Source organism: Pundamilia nyererei, unplaced genomic scaffold (assembly GCF_000239375.1).
Source record: "Pundamilia nyererei isolate P.nyererei 1_Seehausen unplaced genomic scaffold, PunNye1.0 scaffold00051, whole genome shotgun sequence".
Taxonomy (NCBI): Eukaryota; Metazoa; Chordata; class Actinopteri; order Cichliformes; family Cichlidae; genus Pundamilia; species Pundamilia nyererei.
Genome location: NW_005187452.1, coordinates 2,053,781 through 2,077,477, shown reverse-complemented (window position 1 = coordinate 2,077,477; position 23,697 = coordinate 2,053,781). Strand labels below are relative to the sequence as shown.

The 23,697-nt window shown below is 38.7% G+C and overlaps 1 protein-coding gene and 1 long non-coding RNA gene across 2 annotated transcripts in view; both read right to left on the bottom strand.

Moving 5' to 3' along the window:
- Positions 1 to 6,329, bottom strand: part of LOC102205066 (AN1-type zinc finger protein 3-like) — a 15,453-nt gene extending 9,124 nt beyond the window's left edge. The window contains exons 1-3 of the mRNA XM_005733340.1: positions 5,950 to 6,329; positions 1,270 to 1,310; positions 1,003 to 1,176 (exon numbers count right to left, since the gene is read on the bottom strand). Of these exons, the coding sequence (XP_005733397.1) occupies positions 1,003 to 1,176; positions 1,270 to 1,310; positions 5,950 to 6,032 (298 nt within the window). The 5' untranslated portion in view covers positions 6,033 to 6,329. The remainder of the gene's footprint in view (positions 1 to 1,002; positions 1,177 to 1,269; positions 1,311 to 5,949) is intronic.
- Positions 6,330 to 19,817: 13,488 nt separating this feature from the next.
- On the bottom strand, positions 19,818 to 21,966 carry LOC102204872 (uncharacterized). Its single transcript, XR_311734.1, has 3 exons — positions 21,911 to 21,966; positions 21,698 to 21,797; positions 19,818 to 19,851 (listed from the first exon to the last, which is right to left on the bottom strand). It is a non-coding gene; the product is annotated as an uncharacterized LOC102204872 (long non-coding RNA).
- Positions 21,967 to 23,697: the final 1,731 nt, after the last annotated feature.

Below are 23,697 nucleotides of genomic sequence, written 5' to 3'. Positions count from 1 at the left end.
TCGTACTTGGGGCTTTGTACCCAATCTCGGGTGGGGGTGATGATATCTCCCCCCTGACCTGGCGTCCTGGCTCCCCCTTGCTGTAGCATTTATGTTGTACCTCATCAATCTCTAGCTGTGAGAGCAGTCCCTTCTTTTGAATGTTGGAACGCTGAGCTACTAGTTGTTTCGCCTTCATTGTGGATGTTGGGTATTGAAGAATCCATAGGTCCCTCATCCTATTCTTGTAACCCCTTCCGCCAGGGTTACTTGCGTAGTAGCATTCCAACAACGCCCTGTTTTCGTCTCTTGCCCACCGATGCTTTCTTGTTCAAGTAGCCCACTTCTCGTCAGGGTGCCCTGGTTCCTCAACACTTGACGTGGACATTGTTGATCCGGGCGAAGTCCGAGCCGGCATGCCTTCATATTTATCTGTCTCGCTCATGTCTGCGGTAGGCTCACTTAGCATAGGGGGTCTAGCCTTACAGTTTTGGTCTTTTATTATTTTAATAACATAATAAAAGACCAGGTTAGTGTGGCATTTTTTATACCATTTCTGCACATCCGTTTTGTAGCCACTTTATTTTTCTGTTATGAATTGGCCTCCACAAATAACCTTGTCACTGTATAGCAATGACTGATGCCCTGGCAATTGTAGGTGTCCTCTTAAAACCTTCACTTCTGAATAGATGCCCTTTCCTATCATTCTATCTGTGCCATGAGGACAAATATAGCCAGGACAGGGATACTGCAGCTGCTGCTTGAGCTGGCAGAATCTACTAACAGTGTTCCACAGAAAAATGCTCTCATCTAAAAGCTCTGGTTTTGACAACTCAATTTTATAAAGGCACACATTAACTCACTTCTAAATTTGAAATCTATGAATCATACATTGTTTCCATGTGTAGGGCGCACATTACAAATTACACACATTATATTACCAAGCCTTTAAGTTCATAATATTTTAAAGTGTAAATGTTCACAACCCACAGATCCAAAGGAAAAACTTGCTGATTGTCTTACCGTCCTGAACAGGTAGAGATGTCACTCCTATCTCTCCGGGCAAAGGGTCGTCTGATATGAGGGACTGACTAATGCTGTTGTTTGTTTCATTACAGAACATGTCTGCTTGACTGGTGTTAGAGTTTGAAGAGGCCTTTGGAGCACAGTCGTCGTTTGGCTGTTTCTTTTGAGTGTCTATGGAAACATGGACATGAGGACATTTTCTTTGTTTGGAGGTTTTAAGACAGAAAAATCAGTCAACAAACTCCCACTAAAACAATAACTTACCTGCAAAACATTTTGAGCAGAGATTCATGGTTTTGCTTGACCTGAGGAAAAGGAATGCGACGCAATTGTGTTAATAGAGCAGTCTGAGTGTTAAAAACAGTTTTGCAGTAAAAGGTATAAGATAAAACAGACAAGAGGCTAAGATAAAAGTGAGAGTGAGCGGTGAAATGTATGTTTTTGGCTATATTTTTGCTCATGTACACTTACAAAAACTTACAAAGACTATTTTTTTTTCTTTATTAAATCAATTTTAAACACATTTCATACAACTATCCAGTTTTCAAAACTCAAGAAAACAAACCTGTCACACATAGTGTCTGTACAATGTAAAATAAACTGATTTGTTGCAGTACAAACTAAAGTATGGATTATTGCTACAAATACAGGGCGTATCAAAAAGAATCTTCTGACTTCAAAGTACTTTAATTCTGCAGACGTTCACCAGTAACGATCGAAACACGTACTGTTAGAGAGAGGGGCTTTCTGAGTTTCATCTGGTTGCCAGTATATAGCATAACAGAATTATCTTTGAGTTTGATCAGTTTGATTGTACAGACATAAGTGCGTCTGGGGGGGACATATTGAGCAGCTGTGAATACAAAACATAGGTTTTGTATGTAAAACTTTATAGTCAGTCATGTATTTTAAAATGTACCACAAACTTTTATGTTCATTGCCTAAAGAAATTGGATAATTCTTTTTGACACACACTGGACATGCCAGTCCTCCAACGTATTTACCAGAACAATCTGAACAGTCAATATAAGTACAGATTTACATTATGTTTCTGTGTTTTGGATTTAGATTCTGTCTCACTTTGATCACAAGGTTCTTAAAACTACTTTAATATGAGCTGAACAAAAGTCAACTAGTTCCCTCTGATTGTTATGAAATTCCCCATAGTATGTTAATGGGGATACAGACTCAAAGCTAGTGGTTAGCAGTAAGGGTTAAAGTATCAGTGTGGTAGTTAGAGTTTTCTCAACATACTTTTCCTTCCTGAAGGCAGATAAAGACTTTTGATATAAGTTATCTATTGTCATGGAGCCTTGCTGATTTCAGTGGCACAGCTCTTTCACAACAGATGGCTCTGGGTTTAGTCTGAGAAAGGCTCCTCTCATTTCCTCTGCAGCCTTCGTCCTTACTGTCTGTGCACTGAGCGTGACGGTCGCTGCTATCAGTCACATTCTATTTATTTTGGGCGCTCCATTGCACACCTTTGTCCTCATTTCTAAATGTGGGGTCAGCTGCAGTCAACCTGAGGGCTTTCTGTCAGTCTCCTGGTGTGTAGTCTCAGGTATAAAAGGGAAAGGATGAAGCAAGAAGTTAGGAAAGAGGAGAAACCTCATCATTACATGCAGGCAGGGAGGAAGCCAATGCTGGGTAAACATCAAGTCATATCCTCTTATCAACCTTACAATTAGAGGTAATCAAACTACAGATTCATTAAGGAAATTAAAAGGGTGAAGAAGGGTGAGAAAAACTATGCAGGAGAAAAAACAGCTCCATGGCTGTTAAGCTGACTGAAGCCTGAACAGAGTGCACACAACATGTCTATTTCATAGTTGGCCTACTGCTGTTACTAATGAGAATATCTGATTGGAACAGACAGGAAGACAGGCTCCACTGCCTCTGTGATTCAGCTTGAGTGACACAAAGGAGTGAGATATTGGAAGGGTGATAAATGTTTTGAAGAAATTAGTTTTTAACAATTTTTCTTGACATGAGCAGGTAAATGAAAGGCAACATAAATACAGCTAGAACTCAGGTGATAGAAAGCAATCAAAGCATAGTATCACCAGTGCATGTGGCTCAATTACTTTTAAGGTGATGGTATACCTTTACTGGGGGTAAAAAGTAACGGCAAAGGACTGAACTGTTTTAGTTTTATGTTACTGGGGAAGCAGACATACCATGCAGTTCTTCATGTGTGCTAGAAATACCTATTTTATTTTAGGCGATGTGTTTCTCAAAAGAAACTGTAAGGGTGGCACATTATCAAACAAACACCCAATTTTGAATTCAAACGGTAATCTTTAATACACTAAAATTGAAGGTCATACTTTGGAAAGAATAGCTCTTAGATTGCCTAAAGGATTTTTAATGTTTTGCTCAATGCTAATTTCCATAATTATGCTTTTTTTCCCCCCTCCCCATCCTCTTACACACACAGAAAAATGCCTGGAGAGAACACTGACCTGAACAGTTTTAAAAAAACTAGCTTATTGACATTTCATAAAAGACAACTTAGCATTACCCTTACAACTTACACAGCTGAGCAGTCAACTGGAACATAGACGGATAAGCAGATCAGGTGGCTGCTTGCGAGTAGATCTCACAAATAGAAGAAAGTTAAATAGGAAGGGGCATTTGATGCTAAACTATAGAGTTTGGATGCATCATTGCTGACTTTTGTAACATCCTATTATAGTACCGAACAGCTTGTTCTCTGCTTTGGCTTTCTTTCTGAAAATGACACAATCTACAAACTACTGCGAGGCACACAATTAGTGCTTGTATTGATCCAAAATGTTTTGGTGTGGATAGCAATACAGAACAAGTTATTAAACTAAGTGACTGGGTAATTACTTGACTAATCCAGTCATTTTGCATAGCCTTGTCAACAGCGATCGCCATTTTCAGCATTATATATCTTTTCTGCTAATATGAAATCTTTAAAATGGGCTGGTGCTATCATGATTTTGCCATTCAGTACAAATAAAATGTTTTATATCCATGTGGGTACATGATGATATAAAATATGGATTCAATAAGTGAATTATTGTTTATGTGCAAGGCAACTTAAAAACTGCTTTCCCAAAACTGTTAAAATAAATGTGGCCAAGAAATGGTTGAAGTTCACTCTGTCATTGCAGCCACATTAAAATATGTTTTCTCACAGCCTAACTGCAAAATTCAGAAAATCATTCATTAGTAAAATAATAAAATAATCAGAAGGCACAAAATAAATGTGCCCTTTTTCGCACCTACTCACATACGGACTACAAGTGGAGGTCACGGAAATGGGTGAAGTGCTGACGACAACATGCTATGTTACCATAAATGTACTAAAAGCTTAAGTTAGCGTTGACTTATTCCTTGTCAGTTTAATTAAATACCTCGCACCTGACCTTCTCAAATTTGTCTGAGAAAAAAAATATATAAAAACTTTGAACTTTTTAGAAAGAGCAAGTGTCTGATACTAAATGTGACAGTATTCACTTTCATTTACCCAATATGAACTTTTGGAATACTCATATTTATGTATGACAGCCAAATATTTTCAGAAGCAGTGCAAGACGTTTTCAATCAATTTATGCATCCTCACAGTCCAGCAAACAGTTATTTCTGGCCAAGATATGTGCCTGTGTCCTTGGTACCATTACAACGGATACCACCACTGGTAGCAGATAAGTTGTTGGAGGATGGCATAAAAAATGAGTCTAAATAAATAATACTAGCTATCCAAGTAACAGAACGTATGCAGTCCACACTCATAATTGTTGATACTTATTAACTTGTTTTTAAAGCAAATCTTTGGTCTACTTAAAACATTTAAAAATTAAAGACATTTGATGTACTAAAAAAATTAAATATTGAGCCATCATGTTTAGTTTGGTACTGTAACAAACCCATTTAAACGCTTCTCCAAAGGCCAAGGCGGTATGGATATGATTATTTGCGTGCCAACTCCACAGATATTTAAATACTTCATAAACTCTAGTCAGGTAGAAAAAACTGATGCCTTTGGTCATGGAAAACACATTCTCTGATGAGACCTGGTGACTGACATTGCAGTGTCAAGTCAAGTCAAGTTTTGTATTTTACATCATTTCCATACTAATCCAAAGGTTAGTGAATAAAGTGGCATTTTTGTAAAATATACACAAACGGAATGAGATACTTGTGAGTTCCAATAGTCTCATTTCACTTTGTGAGAACTAATTTTGGGGTCCTCTCTTGTCTGGCTAAGTGCTACATTTCTCTGATTTTTTTTACCACTGAGCTGAAAACTCAAGACTGCAAGTGTTTATAAATGCCTATCATAAATACGTCCACTAAAGTACAATATTTTGTATCCATTTTTTCCTAAAATACAACAATGTGGGCTACTTTTTAAAATTCGACATTTGAAGAACTAGCCAAAGAGTGATAACACTAATACATTTTTCAACCGGTCCATATTACAAAACCTAATTTGGGCTCATATGTGTTGCAAAGTTAACATATGCCTCAACACACATGAATCAAATTGTACACAGCAGGATTACTGCACAGTGCCAGTTTGTCTGTGCCACCCCGGCACATTCAGTTTAAAGTACCAGTTGCCCGTTTCTTTCTGCTAGAGTCTGGTTCATGGAGACACTTTGATGTCTCTAACTAACTGCTTCATGCATGAACTTAACACGTTAACTATCCAGTTGATTAACACTTTCACACCTGTCGCGTAACCTGGAAGGCTTACCCCAGATTCCCTACCCTGCTTCCTTCCTTTACAGGAGAAGGTTACCGAGGCCAACTGGTGTTAGCTAGTAGCTAATGCTACAAAACAATGGGGAGGGGGGTAATAAGGAGAAAAGCAGCTCATCCCTGTTTGAGCTGCTAATGCTAGTGGCTATCGACTCTGCTAGCTACTGGCAGAGAAAGAAAGCGAGACGTTTGACAGGTTATTCTGCTTACCCCCAGAACCCACAGGGGCAGCGAGGGGGTATAACGTTAACGTTACTCGGAGGCTTGCTGCCCTCGCTCCCCGTGTCGCCCATGTCTGTCTCCCGTGTCAAGCTGTCGGTGTAGCAGGTGAATCCGTGGATGGAGTGAGGGCCTCGTATTTGCGTTTAGATCCCCTTGGCTTTGATAAGCATACAACCGTCACTCTGCCCAGATAATTCTTCCGAGTTTCAGTGTAGGGTGGACAATTTGACGACACAAGCAGCCACCCAGTCCGTCAAATTAAAGTAGTTGAAGTCGACGTTAAGACGCTGGGGCCGTCAAAGCCAGCAACGGACGGAACCACCGGGGATCCTGGGCCGATCAGCTGGAGTGAGGAACGAACCACTGGCAGAGAGGGGGAGGTGTGTGAGGAACACGAAAGACAAAAGTTAGATTGACGTGTTTGTACAAACTGTTAAGGGACACGGAATAACGACACAATAATTGTTAGCATTGTGTATACAGAAATAACATTTGAACTCGGTAAATGACTCATTTAAAATAATTCATTTTAGAAGCGTTATCATGGTATGATCCAGACAAAACCACAGTTAAAAAGCCCAGAGCTCTGAAAGTGTCTCTGAGAGTGTTTTGTTCACTTAAAAACAAAGTTATCCTCCCATGATGTATCTTAGAAATGTAAAATGATGTGATAGGCTGTGACAGACCCTTTTCGCTGGACATATTTTGACGCGTCTCGGTAGCAGTTAAAAAAACAAAACGAAACAAAACAAAGCCCCCAAAAACATGTAACAAAATTAAAACTGTAGTATGCATAGTTATTATAAAGGAATATTTAAAACACAAACAAAAACATCTGAATTTAAAAATCTAGATAGATAAAAAGATAGATAAGGCTTTATTTTTAAGATGTTAGAATAGCACAAAATGTAAGGAAAACGATAATAATAATAAATAACTTAACTTCCCATAAGAGGTAAAAAAAAAGAAGCATGCGGTTATTTAATCCCACCCTTCGCCACTTTTAGCAAATAATAATCTCTATTATTAATTAATCTTCCTTATTTAGTAAATAATAATTATCTCTTTAACTTCCGGTTTGTGTCCTGTCCTATCATCAATCCTTATTTACATTTTGCTACATATATTTGGTTTTGTAACCCTGTAACACATCAAGGGATATAGTTATATTAACAGATTTACATATATATGTACACATTGCTTCCACAGCTTCACTCCATGCACAAAAGTACAAAAAGTTCATCAGATTAGTAAACTTTCATCTTTTTCATTTCAAGAATAGTTGATTTGCGTGATTTCTGTCAGAAGTATTATCGCTTCAAATAGGCTAAAAGTAAGTCAGTGCTTCATGTGTACTTGAAACATGTGAGAAAAAAAAGTCAGTTCCCGATCAAAAATGTTGAGTCATTGGCTCCATTTTGTAAAGCATGAAAATAGAAGATGATGCTGAATTCCTTAAAGGTTGGTTTTTAGGGCCATGGTAATGTACATGCTGGCTTAAAGTCATTCTTATACTCATATTGAGTACAAGGCAGGAACTGTTAGTATTAATAGTAACCACTGTTACTATTACAACAAATTTTGGGACATATTGCTCGAAAAATGCAATAAATGGCTACTACACCTAATTATTGTCATTTAACATGATATGTTTTCATCATAAATCAAAAGTATGCAGTGAGTCAAATTCAAGGTTTATAATTTCAAATGGTGGACAAAAATCCATGTCTCCCTGCAGGATTAATATTACAAATTATGTATTTAATGTTTTTCATTCTTTGTAGCATTACCTGAACATTAAGCTTACTTCTTAGCCATCTTTTGTTAAATCAATCTTGCAATTCAGTGGCTTAATACAAATAAATGGTGGTGATTAGTTTGACCATCCTCATGAACAGACTTCCTTGTATAACACATTTCAGAACCACATTCATCAAAAAATATTTTCCCTGGCTGAAACCTTTTTTTTATTAATCACACCTGTGTTTTATCTCTTTTTGGCAAGACACGGCACCTGTTGTTGTTTTTTATGCTGATGTTAGCTCATTAGCATGTGCACTTTATTTTTTCCTTTCAAGTTAATCTTAACTAAGCTTTCTTTCTTTCTTTTTTTCTTTTCTTTTCTTTTTTTTTTGCTGACTTGAAGTATCATTACAGACTTTTCTGGGAATTGAGTTGTTTTATGTTCTTGTGACTTGATGGTGCCAAGAAGTAGCATTACTGAATTCTGTTTCTCACCTTAAAGTGACTTTCAGAAAAACACAACACTTTACGTTAGAGCCAGGAGGCTTTAATTCCCCTCAGCAAGACCTGCCAAGAAGTAGCTACTCTCTGCAGGGAAGGACAAGTGGGCCTTGGGTGGAATGAAGATAGATAGATGATAGTTCATTAGCTTGGTAGGCACAGGGAGGTTGATGCCGCAGAGAATTGCAGAATCTCGTTTTTCAGTGTTGCTTAGAGCATTTATTCCAGTAGAGAATGTAACAATAGCTAGCACAAATTAGTTGTTTTTTGTAGTTTTGTCTCACCCAAAACTAAATAGTTTTGACTGACATTTTACTATCTTAAGATACTGTATTTCTGATGGGATACTTTATTTCAAATAAACAGGTAATAGTTCAGTGCTGCAAACATGGCCATGACAAGCCCCAGTTTTGGCCTCACAGTGAAAAAGCAGTTGTTGCTTCTCTCCAAAGCCTCAGTCCAGCCTCAGGCTTGGCTGTCCTCTAGAGATTTGGTGTACACCACTTCAAAGAACCACCACCTCTCCTCACATGCCATACATCCTCTCTCCCCTCCCCTGCAATAAACACAAGAACTTAAGGAATTAATTAGACACTAAATCAAGCATGGGTTAGAAAATTCAGCTCACTTAAAATATCCATAACAGTGATGTCACATGCAAACCCTTGTACCCCTTGTTATGGATTATCTTTGATATGCATGTAGATCCAGTAAGATAACATGCATTTGCAGTCTCTTGACCCCTCTTTAATTCACTGAGGGATATGGATTGTGTATTTTGCAGGCTTTACTCCTCACATAACATGATCGCCCTGTAAAAATGCAATGAGGAACATCCTTGATACAGCTTGGCTCCTTGAAGGGCTGTTCATTAAAGAAAGTTCTAGTCACAAAGGAAGTTTTAAAATGTATTTTCACTTCAAAGAAGCAGAAGTCAGGATAATCTGTGACTCTTCACAGAGTTCGATCAGAGGTGAAGGTTCATTAATTTTGCAGTACATCTAATTTTTGGAATGTGAGTGTGAATGATTGTCTGTCACTCTCTGTGTTAGCCCTGTGACAGACGGGCAACCTGTCCAGGATATACCCTGCATCTCACCAGTGACAGCTGGGACAGGCTCCAGCACCCTCATGACCCTGAACTGGATGAGTAGTTAAGAAAACAGATGTGTTGGGGGTAAACCAGTATAATCTAACATCTCATATTTCATACCCCTTGTGTAACCAATGTAATATCTTTGTTTATAGGTATAGTAACAAATCACTGCCTAAACAATATGCTGATTAACCAGCTGGACTTGCATTAGCCCATGTGTCGATAAAGGGAGTTGATTCATGACTTCTATTATGAGAGACAGGCCCTCTACAAGATGGATTGTATGGGAAATCTATGTGAATACATTTGTACATAAATGAGTCTTTGTTATCTTTTAATGACATCCCCAGATAGGCAGGCTGGCTATTACTGACTGGAGACAAGCAGCCTGTTAAGCTTGTAGTGTGAGGGGTGTATCAAAAAACACAATTACAGTTTAGTCAACAGCATTATTGATTTGCGTAAGCACTGTGCACCATCTTGAGTTTGAACACTGGTTCTTTTATGGGATGTCTGTCTGTGATATTTACAGTTGCAAAGTTTTGGGGAAGTTTTATAATTGCGCAATGACATAAACACTACTAACTAAAGATCTGTAGTGAAAAAGAGCTGGCGCACTCTTCCTATTATTTCAATGTGAGTCTGTCACATCATTCCTTGTGGTGAACTTTCTGCAAAACACTTGGTAATGCAGTGTAATATATTGCACTTGCTGTGTGCTGATTGAAGTCGGTCAAATGACACTGAGTGCAAATGCCTTTTTAGCAATGTGCAGTTTTCAGCTGCACAAACGCTCATTGACAGACGAGGAAAAACACCTTTGACAACAAGCTGAGAGATCAGAACTTGGCTGTGAAGCAGCGGTGACTGTAGGCAGTATTTAGAAGTATACACAGCGAGGATAAACATCAGAGAGGACCCTGCCAGGCAGCCAGTAAAAACAATGCGCACTACCTATCCGAGTCCCCCACCCCACAATTGTTTTTCTTATTATGTGTCTTTTCCTCTCTTTCACTTACTGTCTTTCTTTAGTTAAATATCTCTTCCTCTTTCCTTTTCTGTCTCTGACACACATTTATTATGCCTGCACACACACACACACACACACACACACACACACACACACACACACACACACACACACACACACACACACACACACACACACACACTAAAAGTCCAGCCTCCCACTGTGTGCAGAATGTGTAGTGAAGCCACCCGTGTATCAGGCGGGGAATCCAGCATAGGCAGCCTTCCTACTATCTCATCTGTTGATCAAAGAGCTGCTAAACAGACAGAAACTACAGTGGGTGCAAAATGAGAGCATGCACAGCAATACAATTAGCAAGCAGCTTTCCACTTTTTTTTTTCTTTTTACATGTTGAATTCCACTCCCTACCCCAGACACTTTCAGAAGCAAACGCAGCTATGTGCATACAAATGTGGAAAATATAAACATGCAAACATGTCTGTTTATTCCAAATATTTTTAACGCATATATATTCAAAGTATAATCAACTGTGGTTTCACCTTTGAGTGACTGCTCATGATAGCATCAGCCACTGATCTTTAAGTTGCTCAATTAAAGTGAGTGAAGAGCCTCAGCAGAGCAACGACTGGAGAGGAAGAGGAAGATCAAAGGAAATATAATAAAAAAATCATTGCTAGAAAAACGGGGAGAGAAAAGGGACGTGTGAGAAAGTGCACAGAGAGAGATCATGATAGGAATAGGAGCTAAGAAATCTCAGAAGAGGAGAGCACAGTGGAAAAAACAGTTAGGCTATCCATCTTACCCATCTTATCCACTGTCGTCTTCTTATATTGATGGAAGAACAATAGCTTGCATGCAAAAACAGATAAGACATAGCAGTATGAAAAAAAATAAGTTGAGAGGCAATTGTCTCTCTGCTGGCACCACATTTCTATCCCCAAACTCACAATCGTTTCTCCACTTAGTGATTGTTTTTTTAATCGTTTGACCCTGTTGAGCTGTCAGAGAAAGCAGAGGTCAGTTCGTGTCATTAACAGCTGATTAACAGCAGCACTCCCATCTACAGCAGAAACCGTATGAAGCACGAAGCAAATAAAAAACATGCATTTATGAGATAAGAATGATGAACATGTGAAAAGCAACTCAAAATGCCAAGTGGTGCAGAGTGAAAACAATGCTGAGTGCCAGAGAGTTTAAATAATTACAAAACAGATATTTCAATTTCAATTTAGTTCTGACTTTTTTTTAGGACTACTTACATACAGTTGGACTAAGAAATTAGTCAAACCACACCCTGTTGTGCTTTCAGGGGTATTTTTGCTGCTTATGTTTGGGTCTGCTTGCTCCTTACGGAAAGGGTCACTTAAAATCAATATAAAGTTGCTGATCACCTTTATCATGGGGTTAAAGATTTATAGCCTGATGGGAATGCAAGGTTCCCATCTATAGGTCAGAAGAGGTATGAAAATGAATCATATGCTAAGCACTTATGGGAGATTTTGGACTGACAGCACCGTCTAACAGCATCATTAAAACAACAAATGTGGGAAAACCCTATAGAAGATCTGTGCTCCTGACAATCATGCCAAGATATATTAAAGCTGTTCTGGGGGCATCTTTTTTGTAAGGCTCATTAGCAATGTGAAATATATTTTACTTTTGGACCCTTGTTACAGTACCTGACATTCAAACTACAGCCTCAATGTAAAAGATATAAAACAAACACTTGATCATTTCAGTAGACTGTAAGAGTCTCACGTGATTGGTAACATAATGTATGGCTGCTAAAATGATCAAACCTAATTACTGATATTACTGTATCTGACATGACTGAGTTGATTCACTGGATGTAATAATCTTAGGTACTTGTGCTGTTAAACTGCAAAATTAAGAAATGACACTTGTAAGAAATCGGCAGCAGGATGGGAAAAAGAGAAAGACATCCATGATGACAAGTGAAAGGCTATTAAGCAAAGCTATTAAAGGGACATTTGTAAGAGAATATTCATTTGAAACCTAATAATTAAAATGAATATCTTGTTCTTAAAACTATGTTCTTAACATTAAAACACAGTCCCAGAAAATTTCTGGGAGCAGTGCCAGGTGGGGATAAGTCACAAATCTACAGGGATGTGTTCAAATGTAAATAGAAATATGTAAAAAGGTCGGCATGTGCATGTTGTGGTTTGGGTTCCCTTCACTGCTTCTGTTTATTCAAGTGTGCCCTCCAATGGAGGAAAACAGGTCATGTTGACATAATAGACTCCTATGCTGGCAGTTTAAGTGATACTTGGTTCTATTTCAGTGCTTCTCTGGCTTCTGTGTTTGGACTCTTCAGCAAAGTTAAATTTCACCATGACTTTTCTCTGCCCTTAGGTGCCCAAATAAGTGAGCTGAGTGCATGTTCTAGAGGCGCTTCAGAGTTAAACTTGGACATTACCTCGGATCTAACCATTAAGCCACATTGAACATCACAAAATACTCTGTGAACATAGTGAATAAGTCAAGCCAGATATTATGAATGTCAGATAAACGGTGGGCTAGGAAATTTAAACTCAAAACTTTTTAATATTAAAATAAGCAACCAAATACTTTTCTCCCCAAATTCATAAAGTATTATTTCTGATAATCCAAAAGCCTTCAGAACAAGCACAGACTTCATTTGTAGCATATGTTCATTAGCAACACATTATAATGTAGTTTTTCGAAAGGTCGCTGGATGATTGCGAGGTTCTAATCCAAATGCTAATTCAGTAACTGATTGGAAAAGCACAGTAATGTGATGATAATGATATGCAGATGAGTTCTCATCAGAGCTGTCTATCCATTAATGAGATGATATTTGAGTGCAATGTGTGTGTGTGTGTGCTGGCAGTTGAATGTCTATGCACCAGACTTGTGTATATAAGGGTGCACATTCAATTTCATCAGACTTTTTGGCATATTAATGTTCAATCAATCTATCACAGGACTAATGCAAAGTTTGATTAAGACATGCCATAGTCGGCAATTAACAGACTGAAGAAACTGCACTTGAATATATCACTACAAGTTTGCAGGACCAGAGAAACCCTTTTTTTTTAATCTGCACAGAGTTTGAGCTATCCCATTTTTTCCATGAGTACAAGAAAAAATATGTCGCTCAATGTGATTGTTCAAAAGGTACAAAGAGTTGTACAGTGATCAGGTGCCCTACTTTAGGTGGAACTACAGCTTTTTTTTTATCCCCACAATGGAACCAAAACACCACATTCCAGTGTGCTGAAGTTTTAATTTGTTTGCCTGCTATATGTAGTGGGTGAAAAGTAAACATTTAAAAAATGTTGTACCTGTTTTGTGTCTTATAACCCTTCTACTCCCCAACATTTTAATGCAGGATTATTTTTTTTACTTAATTTAAAAAAAAATAAATCTAAAAGTCAATACACCGATAGAATTTAAGGTTTTCAGCTATTTTACTTATCTCCCCTTATGAATACAATCTTGGGTCTCTCTACTATGTTTTAAATGTCTAATATATTGGCACTTCCTTCAAAGAGACTAAAATTGGTTTTTGATAAATATCAACTCAACACTCCAATTTGTTACAGGTTTTTATTGACGGTTATGCAGTTTAATGTCTCATTGCACTCTGAAATGAAAGCATACTACAAATAAGCAATTGGAGTTAAAAAAGAAAACATGAAATCAATTTATAGACCAAAATGTATTCGAAATTTTGGACTCATCAAAATAGCTAGCTTTCACTCTTCTGTCCGGTTCATCCCAAACCAGCTCGATGGGGTTTATGTCTGGAGACTGTTTTTGGCCACTCCATGTTTTCAAGTTTACCATCTTGTTCTTATTTCCTGATATAGTTCTGGCATAGCTGCGACTTATGTTTTGGGTCATTATCTTACTGCAGGATGAACCCCTGACCAACTAGGCGCATATCAGAGAGTACTCCATGGCCCTGCAGAATGCTGTAGTAGCCGTTTGGTTCAGGGTGCCTCTCGCTCTGGATCCAGCAAAACAGCCACAAACCATCACTCTTCCTTCTCTGTGTTTGACAGTTGACCACACACTATGTAACCATCTTTTCGCCTACTCGACAGCATATAAAGATCCTGAGTGATGAACCAAAGATTTCAAGTTTTGACTCATCAGTCCATAATACCTTCTTCCAGTCTTCAGTAGTCCGATGACAGCGTTTCATGACCGAGGCAAGCCTCTTTGTCTTATTCTGTCGTCTTAGCAATGGCTTTCTTGCTGCAATTTGTCCTGTCAAACCTGTAGCTTGAAGTCTTCTCTTCACAGTTGAAACTAAGACTTGCTTCCTATGACCACTATTAAGCTGTACTTGAAGCTGTTGTCCTGTGAGCCACCTATCACGCAAGCTGTTAACTCACAGAAACTTGTCCTTTGATTCAGTTATTTCTTTGGGTCTGTCGGATGTCTTCCTGTGAGAGTGTACCCCAGATTCTGAGTGCCTTTTGATGGTGAAGGAAACTGTACTCACTGACACTTTGACTTTCTTTGCAATGTGTCTGAAGGAAAGATGTTCATTTTTACATGTTATGGAAGAGAGACAATTAACAATGTCTCTTTCCATTGTTAATTGCCCTTTTTTTTGCCATTTTTGTAGCTACTCACTACCTGCACTGCAGTACAATACTGTTCAACTGATGCTCACGAGGGTATGGTACCACAGTGTGTTCACTGCTTTTATGTAGACAGAGGGGGTTGTAGGTAAACTAGAAAAGTTGGAACATCTGTAGGAATTAGTAGCACCAGCTTTCAAGGCTTGATCAACCTCCACTGCTGGAGAACAGCTTTAAATTGTTAACCCATTTTGTGTTCCCTGAAAAAGGCCTTTTTGTATAATTCTGAAATGTACATTATTATTCAGTTTTGGGTAGCCTTAACCTTTTTTTTAACCTGTGGCAGCTCACCACTTACCTTTGTACCATTTCAGGCTTTTCATTGGACTTAAATGACTTGAATTACAATAAATAACTGAAAAAATTGGGGAGTTCTAAAACTTTTAACCAGCAGTGTATATCTTTGTAGTCCTTTTATAATAGAAGAAAAGGGTACATTTTGCTTTTTTGTTTTTGTTGGGGTTTTTCTCCCCTACAATCCCAACTCTGAAAAAAGTTAGATTTCAAGACAAAAATGGCTAATTTTGAATTTCCTGGCAACACATCTCAAAAAAGCTGGGAGAGATATACCATTGCATGGTAGCCCTTCATCTTTTAAAAACAGTCTGTAAATGAGGAGAACTGGACTTTGGGAGAGGACTGTTGTCCCATTCTCATCTGTATCTTGTCTTTTAGCTGATCAACAGTCTTGGGTCTTCTTTGTCATATTTTTCCATTTCATGACGTGCCAATTATTCTAAAAATACAAAATGTCAATTAATTGTGCTTTTGTCTGCTGGACATACGACAATGTCAAAGCAGTAAAACACAATTTGTATGCATTTGATCTTTTTAGAAGGCTTGTATTCATGACTTTACACTGAGAAGTAAACTGCTTAATGTGTCTAGCCACCTTGCCATCATGATAAATGATGCTTTGTTTTGTCAGTTGCACATATACAACAGAACCACAAATCAAATCTTTGTGTTATTTGAGGGAGTGTAGTATGGATGACTCTTGATGTCACTTGACCCATTCTTTAATGGTGTCGAATCCCTAAACACCGCTCAAACGTCAGCACCATTTCAAGCTCACTAACACTACATAAAGGCAGAACTTATTCTGAATTCAGATTGGTCAGCTTTACTTTCTCTGCCCATTACCCAAATGAAAAATGTTGTTTCTTTCACTCTGGGACCCCATGCCCATTAAAGAGTGATGAAACACAACGTAACTGCTCGTCTCTGCTTAGTTCAAATTTTCATCCCCTAAATTGAGGAAGAAAATATATGATGGAATAAGCCTGTTAAGTTCTATTTAATGGCGATGTGCACTGAATCATAATCTTATCTATTTCCAGTATAGCCATGTGTTTTGTCAACATTTATTTCTCTTTATGTGGAACCTGTTGAGTTGATTCTGTAGGATAACATCCTGCTGTAACATGTGCATTTAAACAGAGCCAAATACAGCGGGCTACACAACCAGCATGCTGATCCTACAGTCAGTTCCAACCCGTTTTGGCAGAAGTTAGTTATCAGCTTCCCTGCAAATGTCTACCGTCCAGAGCCAATTCAGATTTACCGGCCCTTCTGGGAGAAAAAAATAAATAAAATTTTACACCAAAAAACAGGACAATGTTGGCCAGTAGAGGGCAACAAAGACCAAACTAAGTTTCTGCATGCGGCCGTTCTTTCAAGTAATTCATACCTCATTAGTAAGAAACGCATTTAACTCAGATGTCCACTTCCTTTTATCTCTAATCACTACTTTCTTTTTTTTTTATCAATTATTAAAATATCATTAACAAGGACATGTACCATTCCTCACTCTTTTCACTATTAATCCAACTGTGCAGCTGATTATACTCCCAATATTTCAAACACACAAAATTAGTGGAATTATTCAGTATACATAATGCATATGAGGTGTATTAGTGTGATGACACAGACCCTCTCTATAGTTTTAGTTATATAAACATATTGGTGCTGTACTGACATCTGGTGGACAATTAAGTGGAGACAGGCCAGTCACTCTGCAGTCTGCTAATGATTGACAATGAATGTTAGGATACTTGATTTTGTAATTCATTGGCATAAAGTGATAGTTCTTAGTGTTGTTACTGGCATTCTATCCATGTAATAATTCACAAGGTGCTTGTTTGACTGCTTTCCCTTGAAATAGCCATAACCTTTCATCTATCAATTCCTGGAATCAAAGTTTTGTTATTTTTGGCTTTCCTCAACATTACTTTCACGTCCTGGAAAACAATTCCTTATCAGTTGGCTCTGCATAGATACTGATCTATGTACTGATCAGTGTCTGCGTACACAAAATAAAATACCTCTTTTGAGAGACATTTGGACTTTGGAGGAGGGAATCATTTGGTTTAGACATTAAAATGTTGTTAATGTTATGCATTAAAGCTATTAAAGGACTTGGCTTTTGAGAAAAGATCATTGTTTGTGGTTAAATTACAACTTTCTGCCATTTCTCTATACAGAATACATGCTTCTGACATAAAGCCCACATGCTGTGGAGATATTTTCTTGGCACACTTTGGATCCCTTCATACCCACGAAGCATCATTTGAACACCACCTGGGTACCAGTTACCTAGTTATTATTGCTGAACGTTTTGCAGATCACTTCAAACTGGTTTCTTGAGCATGATGATGAGTTCACTGTACTCAAATGGCCTCCACAGTTACCAAATCTCAATCCAGTAGAGCACATTCAGTATGTTGCTGAAGAGGGGATTTGCATCATGGATGTGCAGCCATCAAATCTGCAACAACTGTCTGATATGATCATGTCAATATGGACTGGAATGTTTACAGCACCTTATTGAATCTATTCCATGAAGAGTTCTTAATGCCAAAGTGGGCCCAACCCAGTACAAGCATGTTTTACCTAGCATATTTTTCCTATCAAAATACATTTATTAATTTATGCACATGGACCTGAAAGAAAGAAACACTTTTTCATGACCATCTGATGTGTCAAAAGTGGAAATCTTCGCTTCATCGCTCAGGATCGTTGTACACCGTCAAGTAGGCGTAAACACATCCAAGTAGAAGTACTTCTATTAATTAAAGGCGACTATATCTTAGAATCACTGTTTGCTATCCATCCAACTGCAATTATGAAAAAGACCATATCAGAGCATATTTAAGCAGTTAGTTAAAGTAGCAAACAGATGAAAAAGACCATAACGGCTATTTGCTGTAATCACAAACATTTTATTTTTATGTGTATTTCATGACCAATAAGATTAATAATTTCATAAACCATCATGTAAACACAATAGCCTCATTACAGTATAACTCAGGGGAGAAGCATTGTTAAAAATTAATGCACAAACGTTTACAAATCTTTGATGTTTGGGAACAACAAGAAAAGTTACACATATGCAAGGTCTTCATGTGCTTCTGTCTGTTACAACACTGTTAAAATGTTTACAATTCCCTTTGCTCAAGTGCTGATTCAAACCGATTCACTGAGAATCCCAATAGAATCCCAACATGAAGTGACCTTTGACCAAATAAAAAACATTTTGCAGTGTGGCTAAATAAAACAGTTGCTTGTATAGTGATTGTTCATCTCAGCATTGAGCAATCACTCTGAGCAATAGATAGATACTCGTATCGATATTGAACCGTTCAATACAGTGCTTTCGGTTCGGTACGCATATGTATCGAACAATACAAAATTTTACATTTATTTTATCAACTTTTCTTCTGACGACGCTGTCTGTGTTGAGCGCTCAGTGGATCTGCGTTCGACTACTCTGCCTAGGCTGCACTGTCGAGCGCAGATCCACTGTGCGCAGAAAAAGCTAGCAAGACAGAAGCTAAGCACGTTGCAACATGGTTTATTGAACCTCCCCACCCTCATTCAGATCTGGCCTTTGAAACTATTTTGGTCTTCATGTGAAGTATGACCCTGAAGGTAAGCGCGTCATGGACAAAAGTAAAACAGTATGTCGGATGTGCCAGGCAATGCTCAATTACATGGGTGGGAACTACTGCGTTAGCGCAGTTTCCTCGTTAACGTGTTGACGCCGTCCAGCCCCACGCACAGGGCGATCCGCGATCCGTGTTGTGGCGTTAACGTCAAGGTATGAAAACAAGGGGCTATTATGCTCATTTACAACTGTCATAAATAAATAAAATTTAGGCATACTACATTACATGTGGATTAATAACTAGGTCTTTTGGGGATGTTCTCATTTATGTCTGTTAAAATTTGATATCAGTAATAAGTTATTACAGATTGAATTTAAATTTAAAAATTAACGTCTCTCAGCTATTTTAACTTTCAATGATTGACAAAAGATATTTGTATTTGCTACTTGTTTTTACAGTAATTCAAGATATGAAGCTTGATTTTGACACTTTAATATCAATATTATTTATCACTATGTCTAATTTTTAATCTCCCACCAAAAAAGTAATAAAATCTCTTCCTTTTATTACAGACAGTGTTGTAATAAAGTTCCTTGGTTGTTTGCATCCATCCAACTGTCAAATACTTGAAACATCATACCTAAAAACTAATATTACTAGCTAGATAAAAATGATTATCAGATTTGCAGTCACTAAGTAAACATTTGTTAAAGTATAGGTGAGTGAATCCCAGTAGCAAGATGCTTATTGACCAGTGTTATCCTTACCACAGCAACCGCTGGAGACAAAAGCAGTTCAGTTGTGGTCATAACAGTGAAGTAAGCAACATTGACCAAAATATAGCACACAGTAACCAAAGGAATCCCAATAACAATCGCCAGTGGTAAGGTCCTGAAATTAATCAACAAAAGAAAATTTATTTAAAAAAAATTCAACGCCTTGTAAATTATTGCCTAATACTAGAGTTTCTTTAAGGCATGTTTTTACCTAACTGGGTTTTTTAGCTCTTCTGTGATGAAATTTAGTTGGTTCCTGTAAAAGTAATGAAATGGAAAATATATGATACATATTTCTCAGTAGAGCATTGGACTCAAATGTATATGCACATACTCAGTAACCCAATTAAGTCCAGTTTTTCTGGCCTAATAAACAGGAAAAGAGTTAGCCTCTTCAGCATCTTCGGTAGCAGTAACTTATTCTTTTATGTCTTTTATGTTTTATTTGCCCTTTAAATACAACCTCAGATGAATGACACTAAATCATGTTTTCCATGGAAATTAAAAGGTTTAATACCAACTGGTGCTGCTAATAAACTACACTGCAGTGATCACTGGCAGTTTTGGCAGTTTTCTAGTCTGGATCATTCAGGTGTGTTAACACAGAGGCAAGGGAGGTAAGATAGTAAAGATAGAAGTTAGTAAAGATACTGGAGAAACAACTTTACTATTCGTCAATCTCAGAAGAGTTATAAGCCATGTATACATTTTAAAGCAAGCAAGCAATTTGAAATTCATGAATCTATAGTAGGAAACATTCAAGACAAGTGCCAATATTCCCAGGATTACAGAAGTTGCCAAAAACCGAAGAGTTACATTTCAGTCTCTACAGGCCTTAGTTAGCATGTTCAATGTTAAAGTTGATGACAGTACAAATAGAAAAATACTGAACAAGTATGGCTTTGCTTGGAAGGGTTGCCAGAAAAATATCTCAGTTCTCTAATAAAATATGGTAGCAAGATTTGCAAATACATCTGAAAAAACCCAAGATTCCTGGAAGTATATTCTTTTCAAAGATGAGACCAAAGTGGAGAATATTTGGCAAAAACAAAAGAAATTATATCAGCACAAACACCTCATACCAACTGTCATGCAAGGTGGTAGAGCGGTAATGATTTGTGCTCGTTTTACAGAACCTGGGCACCTTGCAGTCATTGAGTTGACCATTAACTCCTCTATATACCAAAGCATTCTAGAATCAAATATGAGACCATTTATCCAACAGTTAAAATTGGCCAAATTGGATCATGCAAGAGAGCAGTGACCCTAACCACACCAGCAAAACTACAAGAGAATGAGTGAAAAATACAAATAAAAAAATATAGGTATATCTGTCACTCAGTCAAAATTCAGCCCTTTCTAGCTGAAAAGCTGTGGTAGGAGTCGTGCATAAACAAATGCCCAAAACCTCACTGAACTGAACAGTATTGCAAAAGCAGTGGGCCAGAAATCCTCTATAATGATGAAGGAAACTGAGAGTCATAGAAGAAATGACTAAGTTAATTTATTGCTGCCAAAAGGGGTTTTACAAGCTACTGAATCGTGGAGTGTATTCCAGTTTTCATACACTGCTCCTGCATTTGGACATAGCTATTTCATCATGAGGTTGTAATTTAATGGTTCTAGATCTAGTAAGATCTAGATGATTTTTTGCTCATCTCCTGTTATGTAAAACCTTAGAAAGAGGGTACACTTTTTCACATGCTTGTACTAGCAATGTAATACAGAAATGCATAACTAAAAACAACATACTCAACCAGTACATCATCTGTAATTGTATAGAAAGCTAAAATAGTTTCACAGGTTCATCATCAAGGCCCACGTTTCTACCTGGGCCTTGATGGTTATGGTATCTGCTTACTAAAAATATTTTAGTGTAATTTGTTGAATGCTGCCTGATCTGGATACATCAGTAAGGTTATTTGAGATAAAAATGCAAGCAGTTTGAAGTATGTCATTTTTAAAAACAAAGATGTAAAACAGTTTTGTTCTTTTCTTTTCTGAATGCTGAGGATGGTGCCCCTTATTTGAATTCAGAAGAGCAGTACTCATCATATTATCACATATAGCCTGAGAAAGTATGAAACCAAGTAAATAATTACCATCCATCATAAGCCCAAAGCCCATTATAAAATGCAAGTCCAATTGCTCCAAAAGATGTTGCAGTGCCATCAAAAGCATTTGAAAAATTCTCTGTTTTTCCTAGACACAAATACATAATATACAATAATGTTAGTGGTTATACATTGGTTAACATTTATTAACACAAACATTTAAAGACAGAGCTGTATGTAAAGATCTATAAGAAGACTGACCTTGTGCCAACAGAACGATTCCTGCTCCAACTATGACAAGAATGATTACAAGTTTGGCTGCAGTTAAGAAGTTTTGCACATAACTTGCCAGTTTGACACTCAAACAGTTGATGGATGTGATGGTCACTGCAAAATAACAGAAAATGTAATCATATAATTTCCTACCTATACATTTAACATTAAATGGATTTTTCAAAGAAGACTTGGTATTAGGGGTTAGTTTAACTCATAATTCTAAATTGCCCACAGGTGTGAATATGAGTGTGAATGCACGTGGAGCAAGCTGTCTTTTTGTGTTAGCCTTGTGACAGACTGGCGATCTGGCCAGGTCGCCAGTCTCACCCTATGGTAGCTGGCATAGGCTCCAGCCCCCACATGGCCCTGACAAGGATAAGCAGAAGAGAATGGATGGATGGACACAAACCGCACAGCTGGTTTAACTGCTGGCACAGATGGTGGCAGCTGAAATGGCTGCGATGCATGTGGAGCAAGCAGCAGAGCAATGAGAGCAGCTGTGGAGACTTCAGGACCGAGCATCAGGCACAGATTTTGGGGAGGTGGGTGAGGGTCACTTTGCCACCGCCCCCTTGTCCACTGGCGGTGATGATATACTGGATGGGGGAGGGTGACGACCCTTGGGTCTTTCTGGAGGCATTCAGAGCCACAGGCGTAACAGTGGCAGAGTGGCTCAGATGGCGGCTCTGAGCCTGCCGCTGGCCTCACGACGAAGCTTCAAGGGCATCTGCCGGGCCGTCATGGATAACTTGGGCCTCTACCCGGAAGACCATCACCAGCGGTTCCGGGACAATCAAATGATGGCAGAGGACCAGCTGTTCATATGGGCCTGGAAGCTGCATGACACAGCAGTGAGGTGTCTGCAGCCCGGCCATCAGAGGGAGAGGCGTGGCAATGATGGCTCTGGAGCAGTTCATGGACGACCTGGAAATGGCACGTTGGGTCCACTGCCATCAGTCAGCAAGCTTGGAAGCCACGGTCACCCTTGCAGAGGACCACCTGGCTGCACGGACCGAGGCAGCAGAGATCCACAGCCAGCCAGGAGACCACAGCTCATGCAAGCACTGAGATAGAGGCTCCCTGGCCCCTCCTTAGGGGAGCAGCAACTGGTGCTTTGGGCCACAAACCATTTTTCACCTGGTCCGCTTGCCCAGGCCCTGGAAGGAGCAGACAATGTATCCAAGCCACGGTGGGTGGCACAGGAGTGCTGGAAGTGCAGGCGGCTGGGATCTGAGTGTCTGTTGAGGTGTTTCACATACCTGGGGCTCCAAACACCTGCCCTGGTCCAGGAGGGATGTACAGCATTCCAGTAAGTTGTCAAGGGGGTACACGCCAGGCTTTGGTGGACACGGATAACACACAAACCCTGATCCACCAAACCCTAGTGGCGAATCCACTCTGCCTTTAATAATGCCCAATGGCAAATGGGCTATTAATGAAGGCAGAGTAGATGGAGTTGAACTGTGTTCCTAGGGATCTTCACAAGTATCCCATTATACCTCTGCACATAAAGTTCAAAAGAAAAATGCATACAGTGAAGGCTGCAGATAACTCACGCCTATCCCCTATTTCTGGGAACAATTTGCTAGGGATGTGATACGAATGGCTATCCGGTGGATGGTCTACTCCGGGTATTACCTCCTGGAATGCTCATCTGTTTCAGGTCATCTCCTGAGTTGGGATCATGAAAGTGATACTGACTGATCAGGGCACATGATTCATGTCTCTCACACACTTAAGGAGTTGTAGGAATTGTTGGGAATTAAATCTGT